The 20,530-nt window shown below is 57.8% G+C and overlaps 3 protein-coding genes across 3 annotated transcripts; 1 reads left to right on the forward strand and 2 right to left on the reverse strand.

Annotated features, from left to right (window-relative positions):
- The first annotated feature begins 36 nt into the window (after nucleotides 1–36).
- Nucleotides 37–5,575, forward strand: LOC135575244 (potassium voltage-gated channel subfamily V member 2-like). The gene is made up of 2 exons (XM_065042369.1): nucleotides 37–2,804; nucleotides 4,600–5,575. Exons 1-2 carry the CDS (start codon nucleotides 1,557–1,559, stop codon nucleotides 4,870–4,872), a joined length of 1,521 nt encoding a protein of 506 aa, XP_064898441.1. The 5' UTR covers nucleotides 37–1,556; the 3' UTR covers nucleotides 4,873–5,575.
- A 954-nt stretch (nucleotides 5,576–6,529) lies between these two features.
- On the reverse strand, nucleotides 6,530–9,452 carry LOC102098143 (bone morphogenetic protein 2). The gene is made up of 5 exons (XM_005513294.2): nucleotides 9,139–9,452; nucleotides 8,885–9,021; nucleotides 8,406–8,528; nucleotides 7,858–8,056; nucleotides 6,530–7,487 (listed from the first exon to the last, which is right to left on the reverse strand). Exons 1-5 carry the CDS (start codon nucleotides 9,398–9,400, stop codon nucleotides 7,081–7,083), a joined length of 1,128 nt encoding a protein of 375 aa, XP_005513351.2. The 5' UTR covers nucleotides 9,401–9,452; the 3' UTR covers nucleotides 6,530–7,080.
- An 8,415-nt stretch (nucleotides 9,453–17,867) lies between these two features.
- POLE4 (DNA polymerase epsilon 4, accessory subunit) lies at nucleotides 17,868–20,263 on the reverse strand. Its single transcript, XM_065042374.1, has 4 exons — nucleotides 20,032–20,263; nucleotides 18,918–19,002; nucleotides 18,588–18,629; nucleotides 17,868–18,261 (listed from the first exon to the last, which is right to left on the reverse strand). The coding sequence occupies exons 1-4, from the start codon at nucleotides 20,230–20,232 to the stop codon at nucleotides 18,248–18,250; spliced, it is 342 nt and encodes a 113-aa protein (XP_064898446.1). The 5' UTR covers nucleotides 20,233–20,263; the 3' UTR covers nucleotides 17,868–18,247.
- Nucleotides 20,264–20,530: the final 267 nt, after the last annotated feature.

Below are 20,530 nucleotides of genomic sequence, written 5' to 3' on the forward strand. Positions count from 1 at the left end.
GGGAAAGCGAGCGCTGCCGGGGAACGAAGTGACTCGAGCACACATTGGCTGCCACAGGAAAACGAAATACAGGGAGCAGAGTGAATGGGGAGGGAGAAGGAGAAGAGAAACTGCTTGTACAAGCACCAGAGGTGCTGCTGCAGAACAGAGGACAAGCGGGAAGCTTAGGTGAAAAACTTAAGGCTGTGTGAGCTTATTCCTCCTTCATTAGCACAGGTGAAAGGAGGGGAATGCCCCGCAGTGCAGGATGGGGCCTCAGTGATCCCAGCGGGACAGGGCTGAGCTGAGGCTGCTGGAAGTGCTGCCAGGGCTGTGTCATCAGCTGTCACCAGCCTGTCCCAGGTCTAATCTGAGCTCGAGCTGCAGAGCTGAGACTGTTGACGGGGCAGAGCCGCCTGCTGTGTGCAGTGGGGAGCACAGCCGGGGGGTAAATGCAGCAGTCACACCTCTTCCTACTGCAAGAGCATCCAGGTTCTGCTTCCTGATCTGTGAGCTGAGTGTTTCAGGGTTGAAAGAAATAATGCTTTTATGGATCTTATGCCAAAACTTGCGACCATGTTTGTGACAGCAATTTCCCTTCCTCTGTCTGGTGCCAGAAGCATTTTTGTTGTCCTAATCCCCAGGCTCAGCAACTTCAACTGTGGAGCCTGAGCTGCTTTTCAGCCTGGAAGCAGCTTTGTACTCCAGGTCTCTGTATTTAATTAGATCAGCTCATGGAAATCAATGTGGTGGTTCACATGCCGGGGTAGAGTTGTGTCCCAGGGTGAGACATCAAAGATCAGCCCATTTAATTTTTATTCCCCTTTCACTTGCAAATCCAAAGGATTATTTCCTTCTCTTCAGTTGCCATAGCCCAGGGGAACTTTTAGTGCACACCTGCATCTCTGGTGTCCCCCTCCATGTCCCCGCTCCTGCCGGTGGCAGTGATGGGGCTGACAGCTCCACTGCCTGGAGGGCGAGATAGTTCCTTCACCTCTTCCCTGTAAATCTGTACCATGGCCTTGAGGGACAACCCGGGAGGTACCGACCGTTTCCTTTCTCAGAGCTGCACCCGTGTGTTTAACGAATGGCTGGTGCCAAGAGCAGCAGCTGTTGTGGGGGTACAGAGCTGATACAAATCCTGCGTGTCTGCACCTCTTTGGGCCTTTCCAGGTTAAATCAAGGCAAGTTCATGCTCTCTGTTCAGCTTGCTGCGGTGGGTGCCCTCCTTGGAAACAGAGTAGTGTGCGACAAATGCAAACAGCTAATAAGAACAGACTAAGGAAACGTGCAGCGCTGGAAATAGTTCCTTACATAAAGGAGGACTAGTGCTTCAAGCTCATTATTGTCTTAAGGAGCAGGCACTTAGCTGCCTCCGACTCCTACGACGCAAACGGCAATCGGCTTTGGGAGCCGGGCAGGTGCCACGTGGCACCGTGACACAGGCAGTGTCCTCGGGCAGCGGCTCCTCCGAGCTCCCACCCCTGTCCCTGCGCTGGGCAAGGGTGTCCCCATGGAGCCAGAGCTGCCGTCCTGCAGCCCCTAGCGGGACTCACCGCGTCGGAGGGTCAGGCACAATGAGGCAGCCGGGGCCGAGACGCGCGAGTCTGGCTGCCAGCCTGAAGATCGGGGCTCGCCGGGGCCGCCGGACACCCGAGGAAGAGGAGGTCCACATCCCCTTTGCGCAGGACAGCCTGGTGAAGCCATGGAGCTCCATGCAGAACGTGACGGACAGAAACCAGGAGAAAAGCAAGACTCCCATCCAAAGGAACAAGTGCCTGCTCAACATTAACGTGGGCGGCAAATTGTTCCACATCGCTTGCAAGGTGGTGGCCCGGTATCCTGTCACCAGGCTGGGGAAGCTGGCGCTTCACACAGACCCCATGAAGAAGCTGCAGCTCTGTGATGACTACTCCGTGCAGAAGAACGAGTACTTCTTTGACAGAGATCCTTCCATTTTCCACTACATCTTCCACTTCTACCGCAGTGGGGTCCTGTGGATCATGGATGAGATGTGCCCCAGTAACTTTGTGGAGGAAATCGAGTACTGGGGAATCCATCTGAAATACTCCCAGCGCTGCTGCCGGATCCTGTTTGAGGAAAAACAAGATGAACTCAGTGAGTACCTAAAAATACAGAAGGAGCTGGAGGCAGAACTGGAGCCCCTGGACTCAGCAGGGCAGTTTGAGGGCAAATTTCTGGGTCGGTTTCGGAAGATGATCTGGAACCTCACTGAGAACCCATACTCTTCTGTCCCAGCCAAGATCATCGCTGTCATGTCCAGCTTATTTGTGCTTATCTCCATTGTGGGCATGACACTGAGCACCGTGGAGGAGTTGAAACACAAGACCGGGAAGAGGTGGATGGAGCATCTGGAGATGATCTGTGCCATCTTCTTCACTTCTGAATACCTCATGCGGCTCATATCCTCCTCCAACTTCAAGAACTTTTTGCGGGCAGCATTTAACGCTGTAGACCTGGTGGCCATCCTGCCCTTCTACGTCCAGATCCTCTTTGAAAACCTGGACGAAGCAGACACGCTTTACCACGAGGAACTGCACCGGGTGGAGAACGTCAGCAAGCTGGGCAAAGTCCTCAAGATCATCAAGCTCATGAGGATCTTCCGCATCCTCAAGCTGGCGCGCCACTCCACTGGCCTGCGGGCCTTTGGCTTCACCATCCGCCAGTGCTACCAGCAGGTTTGCTGCCTCTTCCTCTTCATCGCCATGGGGGTCTTCACCTTCTCTGCTCTCATGCACTCCGTGGAACATGATGTCCCAGGCACTAACTTCACCAGCATCCCCTACGCGTGGTGGTGGGCAGCGGTAAGGTGTGGGTGCTGCTTCCAGAGGGGGCTGCGCTGGGGCTGTCTTGGGGCATGAGGGGTTCCCTACTGCTGCTGGCCAGGAGGCAGAAAAGGGCCCAGACTTCCCGCCACCTCAGTAATGGTGGGAACCTGAGAGCTCTGCACACTCTGAGAAAAGAGATCAGAGATTTAGACTGAGCTCAGAGGCTCAAAAGTTGGTGCTGGGGTGGGATGGTGGGACAGAGGTGGTGACCTGGGAACCTCCAGGGCTGGGTTAGTGACAAGGGGGACATGACTCAGCCCTGACTTCATCTGTTGTGGGACTCAGGTGTTGGGTGGATGTGGCCCAAACCCATGGGCAGCTGCTTGGGGCAGCCCGAGGCTTGTGCAGCGTCTGCCCAGCTGGGCTTGGGGGGCACGAGGGGCTCAGAGCTCACGGGGCTGAGCCAGGGAACCAACGGTGCCTCAGCCCCTGACCCGAGAGGGGGCACGGCATGGGCCGTGCTGCAGCGGGGACAGGAGCCTCGCTTGCTGCCCTGCTTGTGCGAGGAGCCAGCAGCTCTGCCGAGCCGAGCGCTATAATAAACCTGGGATTAACTCTGAACTGAGGAACAGCTAAAGCGCTTGAGAGACAGGGGTTACAAGGGCGTTTTGATCTATGGATGAAATGATCCCACAGGTCACTTCTGCTCTTATAATCCCCTTTGGCCACCACCAGCTGCCTCCTTCAGACTCATCCCTCCTCAAGGAAGCGCAAAATCACTCAGTAAAATCACCAGATTTGAGTATTTAATTGTCACAGGCTGATCCTGTCCTTGGTCAGAGTGGCTCCGTGCAAAGCCCAAATCTCTCTGCCTCAGCTCTCACCCTGTCCCCGTGGTCCTACTCCCCCATCACCCCAAAACGGCTCCTCTGGCTGCATTCCGGGGCTGTGCTCCGTTTCCTCGGTAGAGGCTCTGGGAAGCACCGTTCCTGTGGGACCAGGCAGCCTTCGGCCAGGAAGCACCGGGGCCGCGGCTCCTCGGGGCAGGAAGCTCCAGCAGACAGTCTGGCTGTGGGGAAAGTTCAGCTCCACGATGTCCAGCTGCTCTGGAAGCGGCACACATGAAGGGGAGGAGGAAGCAGGGGGGGTTGCCTCTGGTCTCTGCTGCCAGGGCTCACACAGCCGGGTCCTGGGGCTCCCCCCGCCTGCCCGTGCTGCCCGTGGAGCTGAGCCCCGGCTGTGCTGGCTGCCGGAGCAGGGACAGCCCTGCTGGTTGCAGTCGTAGTGTGGTTCCCAGGTGTCACGGCCCATTCGGCGGTAGACTCGTGATGGTTTGTTTATCTTGATCTCCAAGTGCAAAATTAAGGCGACCGAAATGCGAAGGGGTTATAATTCAATCAAACAATGTAACTATATTATTTTGCCCGTGAAGCAGCACGTGATAAAGCGGAGAAAAAGGGAAAGGGAAGAAAGGAAAGAGGATTATAGCTACCACCATGGGTCCAAAGGCATCCCTATGGTCCCAGATCCCAAACAGCATCCTGCTGGTCCTTCGTTGTGATCCGTGATCTTTTGGTGGGGAGTTCTCTCTGATGTTCGGTTCCCAGGTCAGAGAGTCCCTGTAGCACACAGTTCTTTCTCTCAGGCCATTTGTTTCTTGGTGTCTCCAAGTTCCTGATGGCGATGTTGAGGCAAATACTGTACTTTGGACCAACTCTTACACCAGGTGACTCCCGGCTCCCACGCCGGGTAGGGAGGTGGTCCCAGCGCTGCAGGCAGGGTCTGCAGGGTTTGCTCACGCCGGGTTTCATCCTTCCCCCTCCTCTCCCAGGTCAGCCTCTCCACGGTGGGCTACGGAGACACGGTGCCTGACACAATACTCGGCAGGATAGTGGCATTTGGCTGCATATCCTTTGGCATCATCCTCAACGGCATGCCCATCTCCATCCTCTACAACAAGTTCTCTGACTACTACGCCAAGCTGAAGGCCCACGAGAACGAGACCAGCCACTCGCTCAAGCTCTCCAGGAGGTTCCGCCTGAAGGAGCGAGCCCTGCGGAAGCTGTCGGAGTGCTGCAGAGCTGACCCGCCCTGTCACCACTGACCTTCACCTCCAGACACCCCCCTGCCCTGACGTGTCCTGCCCTCCAGCCTGGCCGTGCCCAGCAGGTCCTGGCCCCTGGGGAGGCTCTGCTGCTGTCGTGCAGGTGCCACTGCCAGCTTGGGCTGTTTGGGTGGGATGAAATGTGCCCCTGATGGTGTTGTGACTTTCCTCAATATCACGTGCTGGAGGCTGCTGTCCCGCAGCGTGGTCAGTGAAGGACCAGCTGACGCTGTACAGCCAAGGCAGGGTGTCTGTCTGTCTGTCATGGTCAGGGGCATGGGACACCCTGAGGACACGTGGAGTGAGCAGGGAGGGTGGATGGGGCTGAACTCTGCCACCTTTCTAAGGATGGCCCATGTGGACACCTGTGATGTGACGAAGGCCAGCGTGACACTGCGCAGGCACTGCTCTGCTCCCAGGTTGAGGGGACACAGACAGAGCCCTGTGACTGTCTCAGCATTCAGCCCAGGCTGAGTCCAGCCTAACAGTTTGGGTAGAAGCCCCTAGAAAAGACCAGCTGTGCATCCTTCCAACCAAGGCTGCTTTCCTCCCCCCTGCCCCGGAGCCTGGTCCTGGCTCGGGGTGCTGCTGCCATGGAGCCGCAGGCACCCGGGGGTGCAGAGCTGGCAGTCACAGCATCCCCAGAGACAGACGTTGAATAAACCGGGCCAAAACCATTCTCTGGCTCGGATTATTGACCAAACACTTTGTGTAGCTCAGTAAACTGCTCCTAATTCAGTGGTGAGGAGGGAATGTGGCTCCAGGGCTCATACCACCTCTCCTACCCACCAGTGGGAGGACGGGGTCTTGTGTGGTGCGAGTGGGCCTGTCCACGTGCTGCGTTTGGGATGAGGTGCCCAGCCCTGAGTGTGCTGGAAGCGGAGCTGAGACGTCTGCGTGGGCTGGGGACACACGGGTTGGCTCTGCCCTGTGCTCATGGCCCGTGGCAGTGGGCGACAGGCCTGGGGGCACAGGGGAAGGATTTGCCCTCCAGTGTGGGACCGCAGCCAGTCAATGGGCTCCCAGAGGGGACTCACCCTTCCCTGGGTGGGGTGGGGAGAGGGACCCCAGGCTGCAGGGCAGGCAGCGGCTGGAAGGCCCCGTCACCTGCAAACTGGGCTGGGAGATGAAGGAGCTGGGCGGTCTTGATGTCATCCTGGGGCCACTGTCAAGTGGCGGCTGTTGGGAACGGTTGGAAAATGGCCTGGGGGAGGCGAGCCCTGTGGCAGGGACAGCCCCGCTCCCGCCGTCCTGGGCTGCAAGGCTCAGGGTCTGTGCCAGCGGGTGCAAGACAGGGACCCCTGTCCTGACCCCCAGCACCTGCACCCGCTCCCAAGTACTCACATGGACACCCGCCCTCTGTACCTCCCAGCACTGATCACCCCCAGCTTTGCTCAGCTCTGGTTTCCACCCTATTTCTCTTCCACGAGGAACCTTCCCTCACCACCGCGCAGCCTCCTCTGGTTACCTTCCCCCAGAGCTGTCCTTCCCCCAGCAGCGTCACCTCCAGACACCTCCACACCTCCCCTCGCCCCCAGACCCCATCGCTGCATCCCCCCATCTGCCACCATCGCCTGCTCAGAGATCCCCCCGGCTCTGCAGCCTGGCAATGGATCTGACATCGCTTGACTTCCAAGGAACAGGGCTCAGCAACTGAACCTCCTGCCCACCGGAGACTGTGCTGTGGCTGGATCTTCAACTCTCTGCCTGCACCCCCGGCAACCACCGCAGCGTGTCTGCTCGCCCCCGGCCAGCCAGCAGTCCCACAAGCAGACCCTCAGAGAACAGCACTTTTAATAGTTCTTCTGAGTTCATTTTGCAAGTCCCAACAAAGCAGAAATGTAAAGACATTTACAGGACACTGTACAGGCGCTTTCTGTCATATATTAGTGCTCTCACTATATACATATAGTACAGCCTGCGGGAAGCCTCTGCCTGGGCCAGGAAACCTGCACCCCCGTGCAGGGCACCCCAAAACGGAGCTGCTGCCCCGGGGCTGCCGGGTCACACGGGCTCATTCAGGCCGATTTAACCAGCGCTCAGCCCTGAGCCTCCTGGGCGCTGCTGGGGGTGATGCCACCCGGGGCAGCGCTTTTTGCTCACCCTGGTCTCTTTGGGGGGTTTTGCAGGACAGACACCCCCCCAGAGATGCTCCGGAAGGAGCGGGAGCCTCCGCCACAGCATTTCCACCTTCCTGCTCCTCCTGCCTCAGTGGCAGCCACAGCTCCCGGCCACCATGTCATCGTACTGCTTGAGGACAACGTTCTCGTCATCGTCAAAGTAGAGGAGGTTGATGGAGTAGAGCTTGTCAGGCACGCAGCAGGGGCTGCTGACGCCCTCGCTCAGCTTGAGGGCGTTGATGATGGACTGCACTGTGGCGTGGTTCGTCGGCCGCATGTTCTCACCCAGCGGGAAGGGGCAGGAGCCCTTGCAGTGGTAGGCATTGTACCCCCGCGGAGAGATGATCCAGCCGGACCAGCCGATCTCCTCGAAGTCCACAGACAGCGGGTGCCTCTGGCAGGGCTGCAGCCGGTCCAGCGAGCGTGTGCGGCGTGACCCAGCCACCCTGGGCACCGGCATCTTGGCGGGGAGAGCAGGAGCCTGGGGCTGTAAATCTGCCAGAAATGAGGACCCAGTGCCATCAGCCATCGCATGAGCCTGGGAGGACGGAGAATGTGGGGCAGCCCCCCGCAGCCACCCCTCCCCACAGGTTTTGTCTGCAGCCGTTTGGTGTAGCGAGCCCTTCGATCACAGCCCAGGCAGAGCCACAGGAGGTGACAACCTCACAGCCCCAGGGCTGCACTCAAGGCTAAATCCAGATTTAGGTCTGTGAACCTGCACCCCAGTACAGACCAAACCAGAAAGGAGATGGCGTCTCCCTCTGCTGGAGAAGGAGCTTTGGGTTTGAAGGAGCCCACACGTGGGGAGCACCCCACAGGCGAGGGGACAGCGGCACCGAGCTGTGCCGAGGTGCACGGGACCCACCTGGGAAGCTGACCGCAGGCTGAGACGCTCCCCGGCGCCCGTCATCAGTGAACAGCACCAACATGGGCTTCTTGCTCTCGTGGTGGTCCTTGCCAGATGCAAACTGCAGCGGGGAGGGCTCGAGCAGGCTCCCTCCCAGGCCCTGGACCGTCACCAGCAAACCCTGGTTACTGCTTTCATCTTCAGTCCAATCACGAACCTGGGGAACCAAACTGGGGTCACCACGGTGCTGCCGGCCAGGACAGGCACCGCGGTGGAGTCCCCATGGCAGGCGCCAGGCCCTGCCAGCAGTGGGGTGGCACCAACCAGGAACCCCCGTGGCCACACTCTGTCCCCCAGCCCCAGATCTGCCCCAGCAGCACAGGAAGGGCCTGAGCTGCTCCAGGGCTGTGACACAGGGGACATGGCGGCAGGAGCTGGCACCAGCGTTACCTGCAGAGCAGTGGTACTGGGGAGGATGGAGCAGCCCCCTGGGGCTCTTGCGGGGCTCTGACCCCCCTCCCAAAGGCTGAGGTTCCCCTGTCACCGGAGCAAGGACCAGCACTCACAGCCTGTGTGATGGCAAAGACCTCCCAGCCCGAGCCCTGCAGTGGGACCAGCCGGGCCGCCAGCAGCTTCTTCCCTCCCGGCGCGTCCGGCTCGCTCTGCTCCAGCACTTGGTAGACGCTGACCTGGGGGAGGCAGCACAGGGGGGTCACATTGCGGGTCCTTCCCACAGGGACAGAGCGAGGGCACAGGGACTGGTGGAAAATAAGGTGGGAGGTGGGAAGTTGTCAGCTTGGATTTGCCACAACTCGTGTGTGCCTTGGCCGGTGTGTGCACGAACCAGAACGATATTTAAGAAACATCTATGGATAAATCAGCATGAGTCTTTGTGCAGCACAGTGGCACTTTGGGTGCATGAATTTCACAGAGCTGTGCTGTGCTCCTGCTGCAGGCGGTGACCCCAGCGCGCCAGCGGCATCCCCAGGCACAGGTGGGGACACCCCCCTGCCCGTCCCCATCCCCTTCCCACGCCCCTCCTCACCTGGCACAAGTGGTGCCTTTTGGGCCCCTCTGTGGCCCGGGGCCAGAGGCGGAAGAGGTGCAGCTCTGCCGTCAGGATCTTCTCGTTCTTGCCCACACTGGAGAGGATGAAGAGGAACCGCATCTTCTCCCCGTGAGCTGCGGGGAAGGACGGGTTGGGAAGCGGAGCCAAACTGGGGGTGGCACCTCCGTCAGCCGCGCTTGACCCCTCCCCACAGCCCCATCCCCAGCACCACAGGGACCCCCCGCCCTTACTTTTATCCAAGAAGCTGCGGACCGTGTTGCCCTCCAGGATGTCGGGGTTCTTGGTGACACCGTCTGCGTTGGCGACGGTGTTGAACAGATCTACCATGTACTGGGGCGGCTGCTTGGAGTGAGTAGGGGGGGGTGGAGGGTCCTCCATGCCAAAAACTTCCAGGAGCTTCTTCAGCGCCTCAGCCCGCCGGCTCGCCGCACTGGCCGCACTCGGGCTCGCCGGCTTGGCCAGGGCCAGCAGCAGCAGGACGGTCCCCAGCATGGCTCTGCTGTCCCTGCTCCAGCTCCACTCCTCCCGCCTCCCCCGCGCTGCATTTATAACTCACTGCAAAGATGGATTGGAGTCAAATATGCACATGAGCAATCAGGAGGGTAAAGAGAGCTAATTGCCATGTTAACAAGGTGAGAAGCTGAGCTCCTGGGCACTCTGCACCAATTAGCCCCAGTACACAACTGGGGAGAGGCCGCTCAGCCCAGCACTCCCCGGGCTGGGGGACTCGGGGTCTGGGGCTGCGCAGCCCCTGGCAGGGCCTGTCTGGGCTGTGTTTGCTCGTTTGCTCTCCGTAGGAGACTAACAGGTTTTTAATGATGGCACTAATGGGACAAACAGAAGGACCTTTGTGTGGAGGAATGTAGCTGCTCCAGAGCCCAGCTGTCCCATCCTCATCCCATCCCCATCCCATCCCATCCCATCCCATCCCATCCCATCCCATCCCATCCCATCCCATCCTCATCCCATCCCATCCCATCCCGTCCCTTCCCATCCCATCCCTGTCCCATCCTCATCCCATCCCCATCCCATCCCCATCCCATCCCATCCCATCCCATCCCATCCCATCCCATCCCATCCTCATCCCATCCCATCCCCATCCCATCCCCATCCCATCCCCATCCCATCCCATCCCATCCCATCCCATCCCATCCCATCCCTATCCCATCCCCATCCCCATCCCATCCCCATCCCATCCCATCCGGTCCCTTCCCATCCCATCCCATCCCTATCCCATCCCCATCCCATCCCCATCCCATCCCATCCCATCCCATCCCAACCCATCCCATCCCATCCCATCCCATCCCCGTCCCATCCTCATCCCCATTCCCATCCTATCCCCGTCCCATCCCATCCCATCCCCCTCCCGTTGCCCTCCCAGCCCTGTCCCATCCCCGTCCTGCAGCTCACACTGTCCGGCACCACAGCCACTGCCCGGAGCGCTGGGAGACTCAGTGTCACACTGGTGTCCACATCCCATGTCCCTGTTGAGCATGCAGGGTGGGTGCTCAGGGACCCTTCATGCAGGGACAGCCCAGGCTGCGTGTCACCCATGCAACACCCGCAGAAACTGGCATCCTGGGGATTAAAAGGCATTTGCTGCTAATTCCTGAATGCTCGATATTAATGAAACAGCATGAGAAACCTACAGACTCTGGATTATGTGACAAAGGCCAATTTCTTTGCTCTTACTCCGAAGTCCCAAAGAAATTGGGTTGGTGAAGGCGGACATGGTGACACTATGCTTGGACTCTATACATTTACCATTAGTTTTAATGCCATGCGACTGAACAGAAGAAAATAGCGTTATACAATACCCACCAGTGCATCAGACAAAAAGAGCAGGGTTAGGAAAGCCTTTAGATCTTACAGAGAGCGGGGAAACCCCCGGGAATGAGCCCTGCGGGTATGGGCTCTGCAAGCAGCTTGGCACGGGGCAGGGAAGGTGCAGGACAGGAACCAGCACCGTCCGTCTGTCTCTGCTGGCAGGGACCGAGCAGCAGCCCCAGCCCGGCCAAAGGCTGCTCGCCCAGCTGGCATCTATAATTATTCTAACCCAGCGCATGGTGGGCAAAAGGGCTATTGGTTTTCCAGAACAGGCAGGGCGGTAATGACAGGCTTGAGTTAATCGATAGAGGAAACTATTCATATCCTCTGGCTCCTTCCCTTCCCATTCCCGGCTCTCAAGCCACAGCGAAACACCCTGTGGGACAGGGCCGGGCAGCCCGGGGCTGCCGCAGAGGGGACATCCCTGTTCCCACGTGCCCGCTTCCCTCTCCCCTCCAGCTCCTGCTCCACATTTTGTAAACGGGAGCAGCTGTGTCCGCAGCCCCGGTCCTGCCAGATGGTCACATCCCCTGGGATGCTCCCGAGCGAGGGGCTGGGGCGCTGCACCGAAACCCAAGGAGCTGCAAATTGCCCGTGATGTTTATTTTACAAGCCGCAAAATATTTTGTAGAGGGTTCATTTATACAAGCGCTGTGTAAAGCAGCTTTTATTCAAAAAAAATAGCCTTCTCTCATTTACACACAGTACAGACAGTCTGGCGGGGGTCTCGCAGGAGCCCACCTGCAGCTCCGGCCCCACTACCCCCGGCACTTGCGCTGCCGGATGGACATGAGGGTGCGGACGTGCTCTCGGCGGCTCCGAACATCAGCCCGGTGAGGGACGCGGTGGCCGAAGGCACCTAGTGTCAAACCAGACATTTCTCTCCTCCCGGTGACTCCCTGCAGTCAGACACAAAGTTCCTCTGTCCCCTGGGCCCCACGGTCCAGCAGCTGGAAAAGGCGGGAGAAGGGAGGCAGCTTCGTCCCGGCAGCATCGATTCCTTGCTCCTGCGCAATGGGGTGAACTCTCTGTGCAAAGCCGGGATTAGTTCTGTCCTTGTGGTTTGATTTGCTCCCCTTAGCGTTTGCCATGTTTTTGTGTCTGCAAGTGACACACAGTGCTGTCCCCCTGCCCTGAAACAACTGTCTGGACCAATCCTGTCCCCGAGCATCCCCCTCCTCCTCGTCCCACCCCGTCGCAGGAACGGTGCTTTCCAGGACCCCCTTCCCACCCGTGTCTGCTGTCACAGGGACCACAAGCTCTATAAGCAGCTGCCCAACAGGCCCAAGTTGGCATCATCATCAGCAGGTGATGGTTATCCCTTGAAGCGAGGGCTTCAGCTGTGCCCCTGCGTGGTGACACACAGCGGTGGGTGCCACCAAAAAACAAGCTCCTGCCCGGAGTGGGGACAGCACTGGGTGCGCAGCCGTGCAGGAGTGGGGACAGCGCTGGGTGTGCAGCTGTGCCGGAGTGGGGACAGCGCTGGGTGTGCAGCTGTGCGGGAGTGGGGACAGTGCTGGGTGTGCAGCTGTGCCGGAGTGGGGACATCTCTGGGTGTGCAGCTGTGCGGAAGTGGGGACAGCTCTGGGTGTGCAGCTGTGCGGGAGTGGGGACAGTGTTGGGAGTGCAGCTGTGCCGGAGTGGGGACAGCTCTGGGTGTGCAGCTGTGCGGGAGTGGGGACAGTGCTGGGTGTGCAGCTGTGCCGGAGTGGGGACATCTCTGGGTGTGCAGCTGTGCGGGAGTGGGGACAGAGCTGGGAATGCAGCTGTGCCGGAGTGGGGACAGCTCTGGGTGTGCAGCTGTGCGGAAGTGGGGACAGCTCTGGGTGTGCAGCTGTGCGGGAGTGGGGACAGTGTTGGGAGTGCAGCTGTGCCGGAGTGGGGACAGTGCTAGGAGTGCAGCTGTGCCGGAGTGGGGACAGCTCTGGGTGCGCAGCCGTGCAGGAGTGGGAACAGCGCTGTGTGAACAGCTGTGCAGGAGTGGGGACAGCGCTGGGTGTGCAGCTGTGCGGTCCCGCAGCTGTGCTTACCTAAGGAGCGGGGATGCCCCGAGGAGCAGCTGCCCAAGCACCTTCCCACATCAATTTCCTGCAAAGATTTGCAAAACAAAGGTATGAAAATCCCCTGCAGCACCTTGCTGGGGACACCCAAGGAGGCCAGCCCCCATCACTGTGCCCTCCATCACCCTCCATCCTCAGCTGAACCCTCCAGAAAGGGCAGCAGCCAGGCAAAGCCTATAAGGAGAAGTATTTTGGGCGGCACGAGTGTGTTTTTTGAGTCAGAGCTCTGTGTTCACAAAAGCTGTGGTGAAGTAGAGAGCAGAGTCTCCATTGAACTGAGCTCAAGACATACTTGATGATTAAATATTTTTAAAATTAATATCTCACTGCTCCTTTAAGTATTTTTAAAATAAATCCTCACCCCAAAGAAAAGGCCGTTTGTTACTTCATGGCACTGATGCATACACAAATGCATTTTATAGCATAATACAAATGTGAGACGTTTTTGTGGCCAGGATGTGCTGAGCTCTGCCCGGGTGATGCTACCACGGGGGAGGCCAAGCTGGGAAAACCAACCCGCAGCCGTTCCCCCCGTGTCCCACAGAGCTGCGCGCTATCTCATAATATATTCCACCTGGTGGTAGCACTTTTCCTTCATTTCTCAGTTCTCCCGTGTCTGAATGACGTCCCCTCCCTGCGGGTTTCTGACCTGAGCTGAACTTCGTGGGCACTCAGAAAAGTCCATCTGCAAGGAAACAAGAAATAAATTTAATCTGGGGGTGCATCTGAGGCCATTGAAGCATCTGACCCCGGGTGTGCATGTGGGACAGACCGTGTCACCTCCGGCACCCAGCGTGGGAAGTGCTGGTGTTGGTGTGAAGGTCCAAGCTGAGAGTTTGGGGCTTGTTCCTGCACCAGCTCAGGGCCTCAGCAGCAGGTTTTGTTCCTCTATCTCCCCATCTCTAGGGAGGCAGCCCAAGCTGTTACACTTCTCTTTGAGAATAAAAGGTCTTTGAACATAAAATATTAATGACAGCGCTTTTTGCGGTGACATGTTCTCACACCGTGGAGCTGGGGAACGTCATTTATCGTTCACTCATTCAGATTTCTGTCTGGATTAGCCAGGGCGCTGGAGCGGGTGTCACCGGCTCCTCTAGAGACGTGTCCCCAGGGTTTGTGTGGCCGGGCTCTCAGCTCCCCGGGCCAGCAGAGGAGCCGTTCGGGGCCGGGGCAACGGGGCAGCATCTCCCGCCCCAGCAGGAGGTGTCACATCTGCCCCCTGCCCCACGGGACAGGGGAGGCTGGGCAGGCGGGGAGGAAAGGTGCGCAGCTGTGCGGGAGTGGGGACAGAGGCAGGAAAGAGGAGGCAGGTGGTGGCCGTGGTTCTGGGGGCACAGGACCGAGTCTTGCTTTGCCTTTTCCTTCCCTGTTCAAGCTTTAATTCAATGAAAAAATCCCAGGATAAACAAACACACACGTTACGTTCAGATTTGAGACAGGCAGCCTGTTGGGACAGCCAGGCACAGAGCAGGGGAGCGCTGGAGGGACACCAAAGGGCCACGTCCGTGTCACCCCCAGGCCCGTGGGCACCAGAAGGTCCCGCTGACCCAGGGGGGCGCTCAGAGGCTCCTCCAGCAACAACTCACGTCCCAGGGGAAGGAAACGGGCACAGATCACCCTGGCTCTGTCTGAGCGTACATTCTGCATACAGAGAAACAGTTTATCTGCTAAACCTGCTGCTTTTTCTCTCCCTCACCAAGTAAATTAGGATTAAAAACTTGGTTGCATGAGCTAGAGGAGGGGAAGAGGGATGGCTAAGTTGATAGTAAGTCAGTCTGGGTCTGGGCTCTAAATAGGACCTAGTTTTGCCCTGATCCAGCCCTTAGTGCAGGTCCTTCATGGTTTGGGTTTGGTTCCAGGCTTTAAAATGGTTCTGAGAGTTTCCTGCCCCCCCGGCTCCGTCACCAGCTCCTGGAGGAGATGATTTCTGTTTTCCAGGGTGGGGCTGGGATTTCTGGGCAGGGAAAAGTGTCTTCTGAGAGCAAATCTCCCCGGGCTGCCTTGAGAGGGGGACACCCCATTTCTGGAGGCCGGTACTACGGGGTGAGATCTGAACATCCTTCTCCAGCCCCCCCTCCTCTGGTGCTCCCAGTCTTTAACATGACACTGGAGGTGTCAGCCTGACTTCACAGGGAAAAGCCAGAAGGAAAGTGCCAAGACCTGCCCCGGGGCGGAGGCAAAGCCTGGGGCGAGTCCACATTTCCCAGCCCTGGGCCATTGTCACTGAATGAGCCCCGGTCCATTAACCACCCTGGGGACAAACTCATCCAGCACCTGCTGGTCACACGTCTGGAAGTAAATGCTGATTCTGCCACTTCTGGAAAAAAGCACTTCACGCTGCCTAATTTTCTTTTCCACCGGCCGTGCGGTGCAGAGCACGACGTACACGATGCGCAGGGCTGCGCGGACACGGCAGAGCCCGGCAGCTCTGGTTTCGGTGCCCGATGCGCAGGGCTGCGCGGGGCTGTCCTGGGTTTGTTAAAAAACAAGTTTCTCTTTTAGTGAATTTGCCTGTCAGCTGGAGCTTCATATCAGCTGCATTTTCCTGGAGAACCAGATGCATGTTTTGGTAACATAGCAATGGAATGAGAGGTTATTGATAAGCGTGGATGGACATCTCGTGAGAGGGACAACAAGAAACAGGTGACCAAGAAACTGACCAACTGTGTATAACATCCCATTCATGTGATATTTCATATAAAAGTGGGAGATCACAAGGATCTCGTCCCTCTTTCCTTATGGTGACATTAGGAGAAGACCTTGTGAGTCGTCCCTGGGAACTGAGGCCAGTGACAGACTGAATCCAGCTCCGGTTGGCTGCAGAGTCCAGTCCAGGACTTCGGGTGCTGGCTCTGCAGTTGCTGAGACTTTCAAGATTGGTTTTGTATATTTTGTATTATTTTCTCTATTCTTATTAGTAGCATTAGTAAAACATTGTTAATTTTTCCAGCTCTCTCCTCTCTGTCCTCTTTCCCTCCTGATCACCTGTGCTGAGTGCGAAGGGGGAAGAGGGGGGGGCTGAAGGGGGGTGAAGAGGTTAAAATACATCTGCCAGGGTTTTATTGACACCCCGCAATCAAAACCCTTGGACAGGGGCCTGTGCGGGCACGGCAGAGCCCCGGCAGCTCTGGGTTCCCTGTCACCCGTCTGGCTCCCGGCCCCTTGGCTGCTGTTCAGCCCCATGTCAGGACTGGCGCTGGTCTCTGTCCCTCTCTAGTGGCCGCTGTGTCACAGGAGCTGCCGGGAAGGTTTCAACGGGATGGGTTTAGATGCAGAAATACCAATAAAATGACATCAACGAATTCCAGTAGAACTGACTTTATCAGGCACTTGTGATCATTTCAGCAGGACTTTCCATTCTGATAAAAACAGATCAGTTCATCTTCACTGACGTGACTCTCGGGTTATTTTATGTGTGAACTCACAAGGTTCAGGACAAACCACTGGAAGGTTTTGACGCATCTGGAACAATTTAGTTTGGACTTTCCATTGCCAAGTGATTTTTGAAACATCAGTGTAGTTCACTGATGCCAACACGAAAAGGGCATCAGAATGAAAACTCAGTGGGGTCTGTTTTCAGCACAGCTTTCATCAGCAGGTTGGTGTTCTTGCTGTTTATTCCCCCAAACCTGTTACAACCAGCTGGCTGAACAGCCCCCGTTTCACCTCCTCACCTGGAGGGTCGGCGTGATGACAGCGCTGCGGGACGACTGTGGACCTGCCCCCCTGGGGATGCTGCACCAGCAGTGCCACAGCGGTGACAATGGTGGAACAAGGGACAACAAGGGTGTTCCCAGGTCCAGCCTCAGGACACGCAGCAGCAGGCAGAGCTGGCTCCTGTCCCCTCCCAGGGTTCGTCATCCTGGTGCAGACGGGACTCCAGGCAACGTCCTGGGACACGTGGAGCGTCGCTGTGTCCCCAAAAGCACGGGCTCCTTCTAGTCCCCCCGATGAGTGACACGTGACACGGGAATGACAAGCACTTCCAAGGCCAGATATTCATCACAAAATCATGGTTCTTCAGGCAGGAAAAGGCCTCCAGACACAGCCTGGACCCGACTGAGGCCTCAGACCTGGCGTCGCCTCTTGGCTTCCCCGCTGCCCCCGCCCCGTGAAGGCGATTTGGCCAAAACCGTTCGCTTCTGGGCCCGAAGCGCTGCCTGGGGGCTCAGGTGGATCCTTCAAAACCCGTGCAGCTGTGCCCTTCAGGGCAACAAGGAAATGAGAACTACCAGCCCCCAGCCCTGCGAGTGCCGTGGGTGCTGGCGCTCACCTGTTGATGACTGATGGAAGATCCTGTCCTGACCCCTGGAAACCAAGGGGCCAAACCCACAGATGGAAATTCATGTCTGCTGGAGAGGTTGCTGGGTTGGTTGTTTTGGTTTTTTTGACTACAATTAAAGGCACAAAGATGATGGAGTGGAGCATCTCCTGTGTGAGGAAAGGCTGAGGGAGCTGGGGCTCTGGAGCTGGACAAGAGGACACTGAGGGGGGACTCATTCATGGGGATCAATATGGAAAGGGGGAGTGTCAGGAGGATGGAGCCAGGCTCTTCTGGTGACAACCAGTGACAGGACAAGGGGCAATGGGTGCAAACTGGAACACAGGAGGCTCCACTTGAATATGAGAAGAAACTTGTTTGGGGTGAGGGTGGCAGAGCCTGGCCCAGGCTGCCCAGGGGGTTGTGGAGTCTCCTTCTGTGCAGACATTCCAACCCGCCTGGACACCTTCCTGTGTAACCTCATCTGGGTGTTCCTGCTCCATGGGGGGATTGCACTGGATGAGCTTTCCAGGGCCCTTCAACCCCTGACATTCTTGGATTCTGTAATTACTTACAGGTGCAGCAATCACAGGAATTTAGGGAAGCCGGACACCCCTGGGAACAAGCCAAGTCTCCCTGGAGCTCATACACAGCTCCTGGGCTTCACTGGGGTAGGTGCCTTGAGGAGACAACTTAGCAAAAGCACAGTGCTGTCAGAAGGCATCAGGCAAACTGCGCCGTTCACCGCAGTGCTGCAGGGGCACCATCCCCTCCAGCCCAGCAGCACGGAGCAGAAATCAGGACAGCCGTGTGACAAAAGAAATAAAAATAAATTTAATTGTGTTTGGCCAAGAAACAAACGCGTACAAAGACAAATACATTCCCACTAAAAAACATCCCCCGTGTGAGCCCAGCCGGTCCCGCTCTGTGGGGCGCCGGAGGGGCCGGGATGGCTGCGCTGAGCGGCCCCGCGTCACCGCCACGCCGGAGAGCGGCCTGCGCCGCCAACGTACAGAACCTCATGGAAAAATATGCATTTTAAATAACGAACTTACAACAACTTGAACTTTATACAAAATATTACGGTTGCCATTTCAGGGTGACGATTCTAGGAACTATTTTCGAACTCTCAACATCCTATTTTCCAGCCCACGTCCATCTCTTCGGTCTCTGTCTCCGTCTCTGTTCAGCTCAGTCCAGAGTTCCTAAACATTAAACGAAAAAGAATATAGTCTCAGGAATCAGAAATGCAACGATGTGAATAAATGAAACTTGTTTACGATTCGCCAAAGGAATACGCAGTGACTTTTTAAAGTTTACACAAATCACACACAAGCAAAACCAAATGTAGCTAATGTATGTGTCAGGCTCCACCTGATCTGTGTTTTACCTCTCAGAGAGGGACACAACAAGTTACACTATGGGTTATTAGAGATGTGGAAACAGAGGGCTCTGCAAATGATTATGTTCCTTCTCTCCCAAGAAAATTACACAAAATATTGAAACCAAGTGAAACCAGGTAGAGACTCACCTTCCAAAAAAGCGAATTCATCAATAGCTTCAATGGCATTGTCTGCAAAGCAAATTGAAGACAATTAACACAGATAGACACACTCCATATTTGCATCTGCTTCAAACAGCCAAATTTGAATTGATACCACAGCACAGTCACCAGTTTCAAAGAGGCTGACCTGTTTTGGAGCTGGTGTGTGAAATTATTAGCGTAATATTTAGTAGGGTTTTTTTCTCTGATCTCCAGAGAAAGCAAGAGAAGCACCTATTGATTGATCACCCCAGGGTGGGCAGAATCCCCCATCCGAGGAACAATCAGCTCAGGACAGCACAGAACACGCGCTCGTACCCAGGTCTTTTCTCTGCAGGGTTTTCCTCTTTCCTTGCTGAGCATACACATAGGCGTCTTTGGCTATGGTTTCAACAAACAACTCCTGCAAACAAAACAAGACAGTTTCACACAGGGGATGAGAGACGGAATAGAGAATATCCTGACAAAAGGAAAGGTGCTATGACCCTTCAGGAAGAAACCAGAATCTCCATCTGAAAATTTCCCCTTCCCAGTAAGTAGCTCTGAAAATAACAAATGAAATTGTTGGGCGGTGATGCACATGGGAAGTAACAAGGGAAGAGAGAAGGCTGAGTGTACTGGACAGAGATGGTTCCTCTGAACACGTCTGGAAGACGAACTGCTCCCGGGCACCTCCGGAAGAAGGAAACGTGTCCTGCGCCCAGTGAATGAAGAGGATGGAGCCCGACTGTCCCCCCGTGCCTCCCGGCAGGTTCCTCAGCTGCAGCGGGCCCAGGAGATGCCAAAAGGGAGAGCCCAGCGGCTGCATACGGGATGCATTCACAGAGCCGAAGCCCTTCCGAACACACCTCCGCTGTGCAACAGGAGACACCTTCCACAGGAGGAAAACTCCCGGTCACGCTTTGCTCTCATGTGCACATCGCAAACTATCGACGCGCATCAGGGCGAGCTGGAAACCCAGCGGAGCGGGCGTGGAGCCGCCGGGCAGACACAGCGCCGCGGCACTTCCCTGCCGCACCGGGCCAGGCGGACGGGCTGCGGAGAGCAGGGCCCAGGGCCGCGCTGTCTCCGGCGGCTCTCTGCCGACGGCGCCGAGCGGCGGCAAACGCGGCCCCCGCGGCGGGATGGGGGTGACGGGGTGAGGACCGGGGTGACCGCCCCGCTTCCCCCGGGAGGGCTCGGGTGCCCAGCTGTCCCGGGCAGCTCTGCCCGCTGCTGGCCGCGGCACTGCTGGGGGAGCTGGGGGAGGAAACCCCTCAAACCCCCACACAGAAAAAAAAGCCCCTTAGAAGACGCCGAGCGAGCAGCCCCACGTCCCACAGACATCGAGCGCAGCCCCAGGGGCCGCAGCTCCCCGAGCGCCCGCTCAGCCCGGGGCCGCTCAGCCCCGCAGCCGCCCCGGCCCCCGCGCCGGCCGCGCGGCGCCGCTCACCGTGGCCCGCGCCAGGACGAACACGGCCTCCTGGCTGGCCAGGCTGACGTCCGGGTCCGCCTTCACCAGCGCCTTCACCCGCGCCAGCGGCAGCCGCGCCAGGCGGGCCGGCCCCGGGCATTGCGGCCCCGCGCCCGCCGCCTCCTCGCCCGGCCCCGCCGCCTCCACCACCGGCACAGGGACCGGCGCCGCCGCCGCCATCCCGCGCCCAGGGCCGCGCCTGCGCGGGGGGAACGGGAGGGCCGGGGAGGGCCCGGCAGCTGCGGAGTCTCCGCCCGGCGGGGCCGGAGCCCGCGGAGCGGCGGGTCCGGAGCGGGGCTGCCCGCGGAGCGGGGGTTGGTCCCCGCTGTCCCCAACACGGGCTTTGAGCTCTTCATCGGCCCAGACATGGCCCTTGAGCTTCCCGGCACCCTCATCCCACCGAACACGGCCCGTGTGCCTCCCTGCCGCCCCCATTCCCCTCAACGCCTGTCACCCCTGTCCTCCTCAGAGATGGCTC

This window comes from Columba livia, chromosome 27 (assembly GCF_036013475.1).
Source record: "Columba livia isolate bColLiv1 breed racing homer chromosome 27, bColLiv1.pat.W.v2, whole genome shotgun sequence".
Classification (NCBI taxonomy): domain Eukaryota; kingdom Metazoa; phylum Chordata; class Aves; order Columbiformes; family Columbidae; genus Columba; species Columba livia.

Coding starts and splice junctions, on each gene's coding strand:
- LOC135575244 (XM_065042369.1), top strand. CDS start 1,557: ATGAGGCAGCCGGGGCCGAGACGCGCGAGTCTGGCTGCCAGCCTGAAG. Junction 2,805..4,599: donor ACGCGTGGTGGTGGGCAGCG/GTAAGGTGTGGG, acceptor CTCCTCTCCCAG/GTCAGCCTCTCCACGGTGGG.
- LOC102098143 (XM_005513294.2), bottom strand. CDS start 9,400: ATGCTGGGGACCGTCCTGCTGCTGCTGGCCCTGGCCAAGCCGGCGAGC. Junction 8,057..8,405: donor TCTTTGCCATCACACAGGCT/GTGAGTGCTGGT, acceptor TTGGTTCCCCAG/GTTCGTGATTGGACTGAAGA. Junction 7,488..7,857: donor GCCTGCGGTCAGCTTCCCAG/GTGGGTCCCGTG, acceptor CATTTCTGGCAG/ATTTACAGCCCCAGGCTCCT.
- POLE4 (XM_065042374.1), bottom strand. CDS start 20,232: ATGGCGGCGGCGGCGCCGGTCCCTGTGCCGGTGGTGGAGGCGGCGGGG. Junction 19,003..20,031: donor TCGTCCTGGCGCGGGCCACG/GTGAGCGGCGCC, acceptor TTTTGTTTGCAG/GAGTTGTTTGTTGAAACCAT. Junction 18,630..18,917: donor CCTGCAGAGAAAAGACCTGG/GTACGAGCGCGT, acceptor TTTGCTTTGCAG/ACAATGCCATTGAAGCTATT.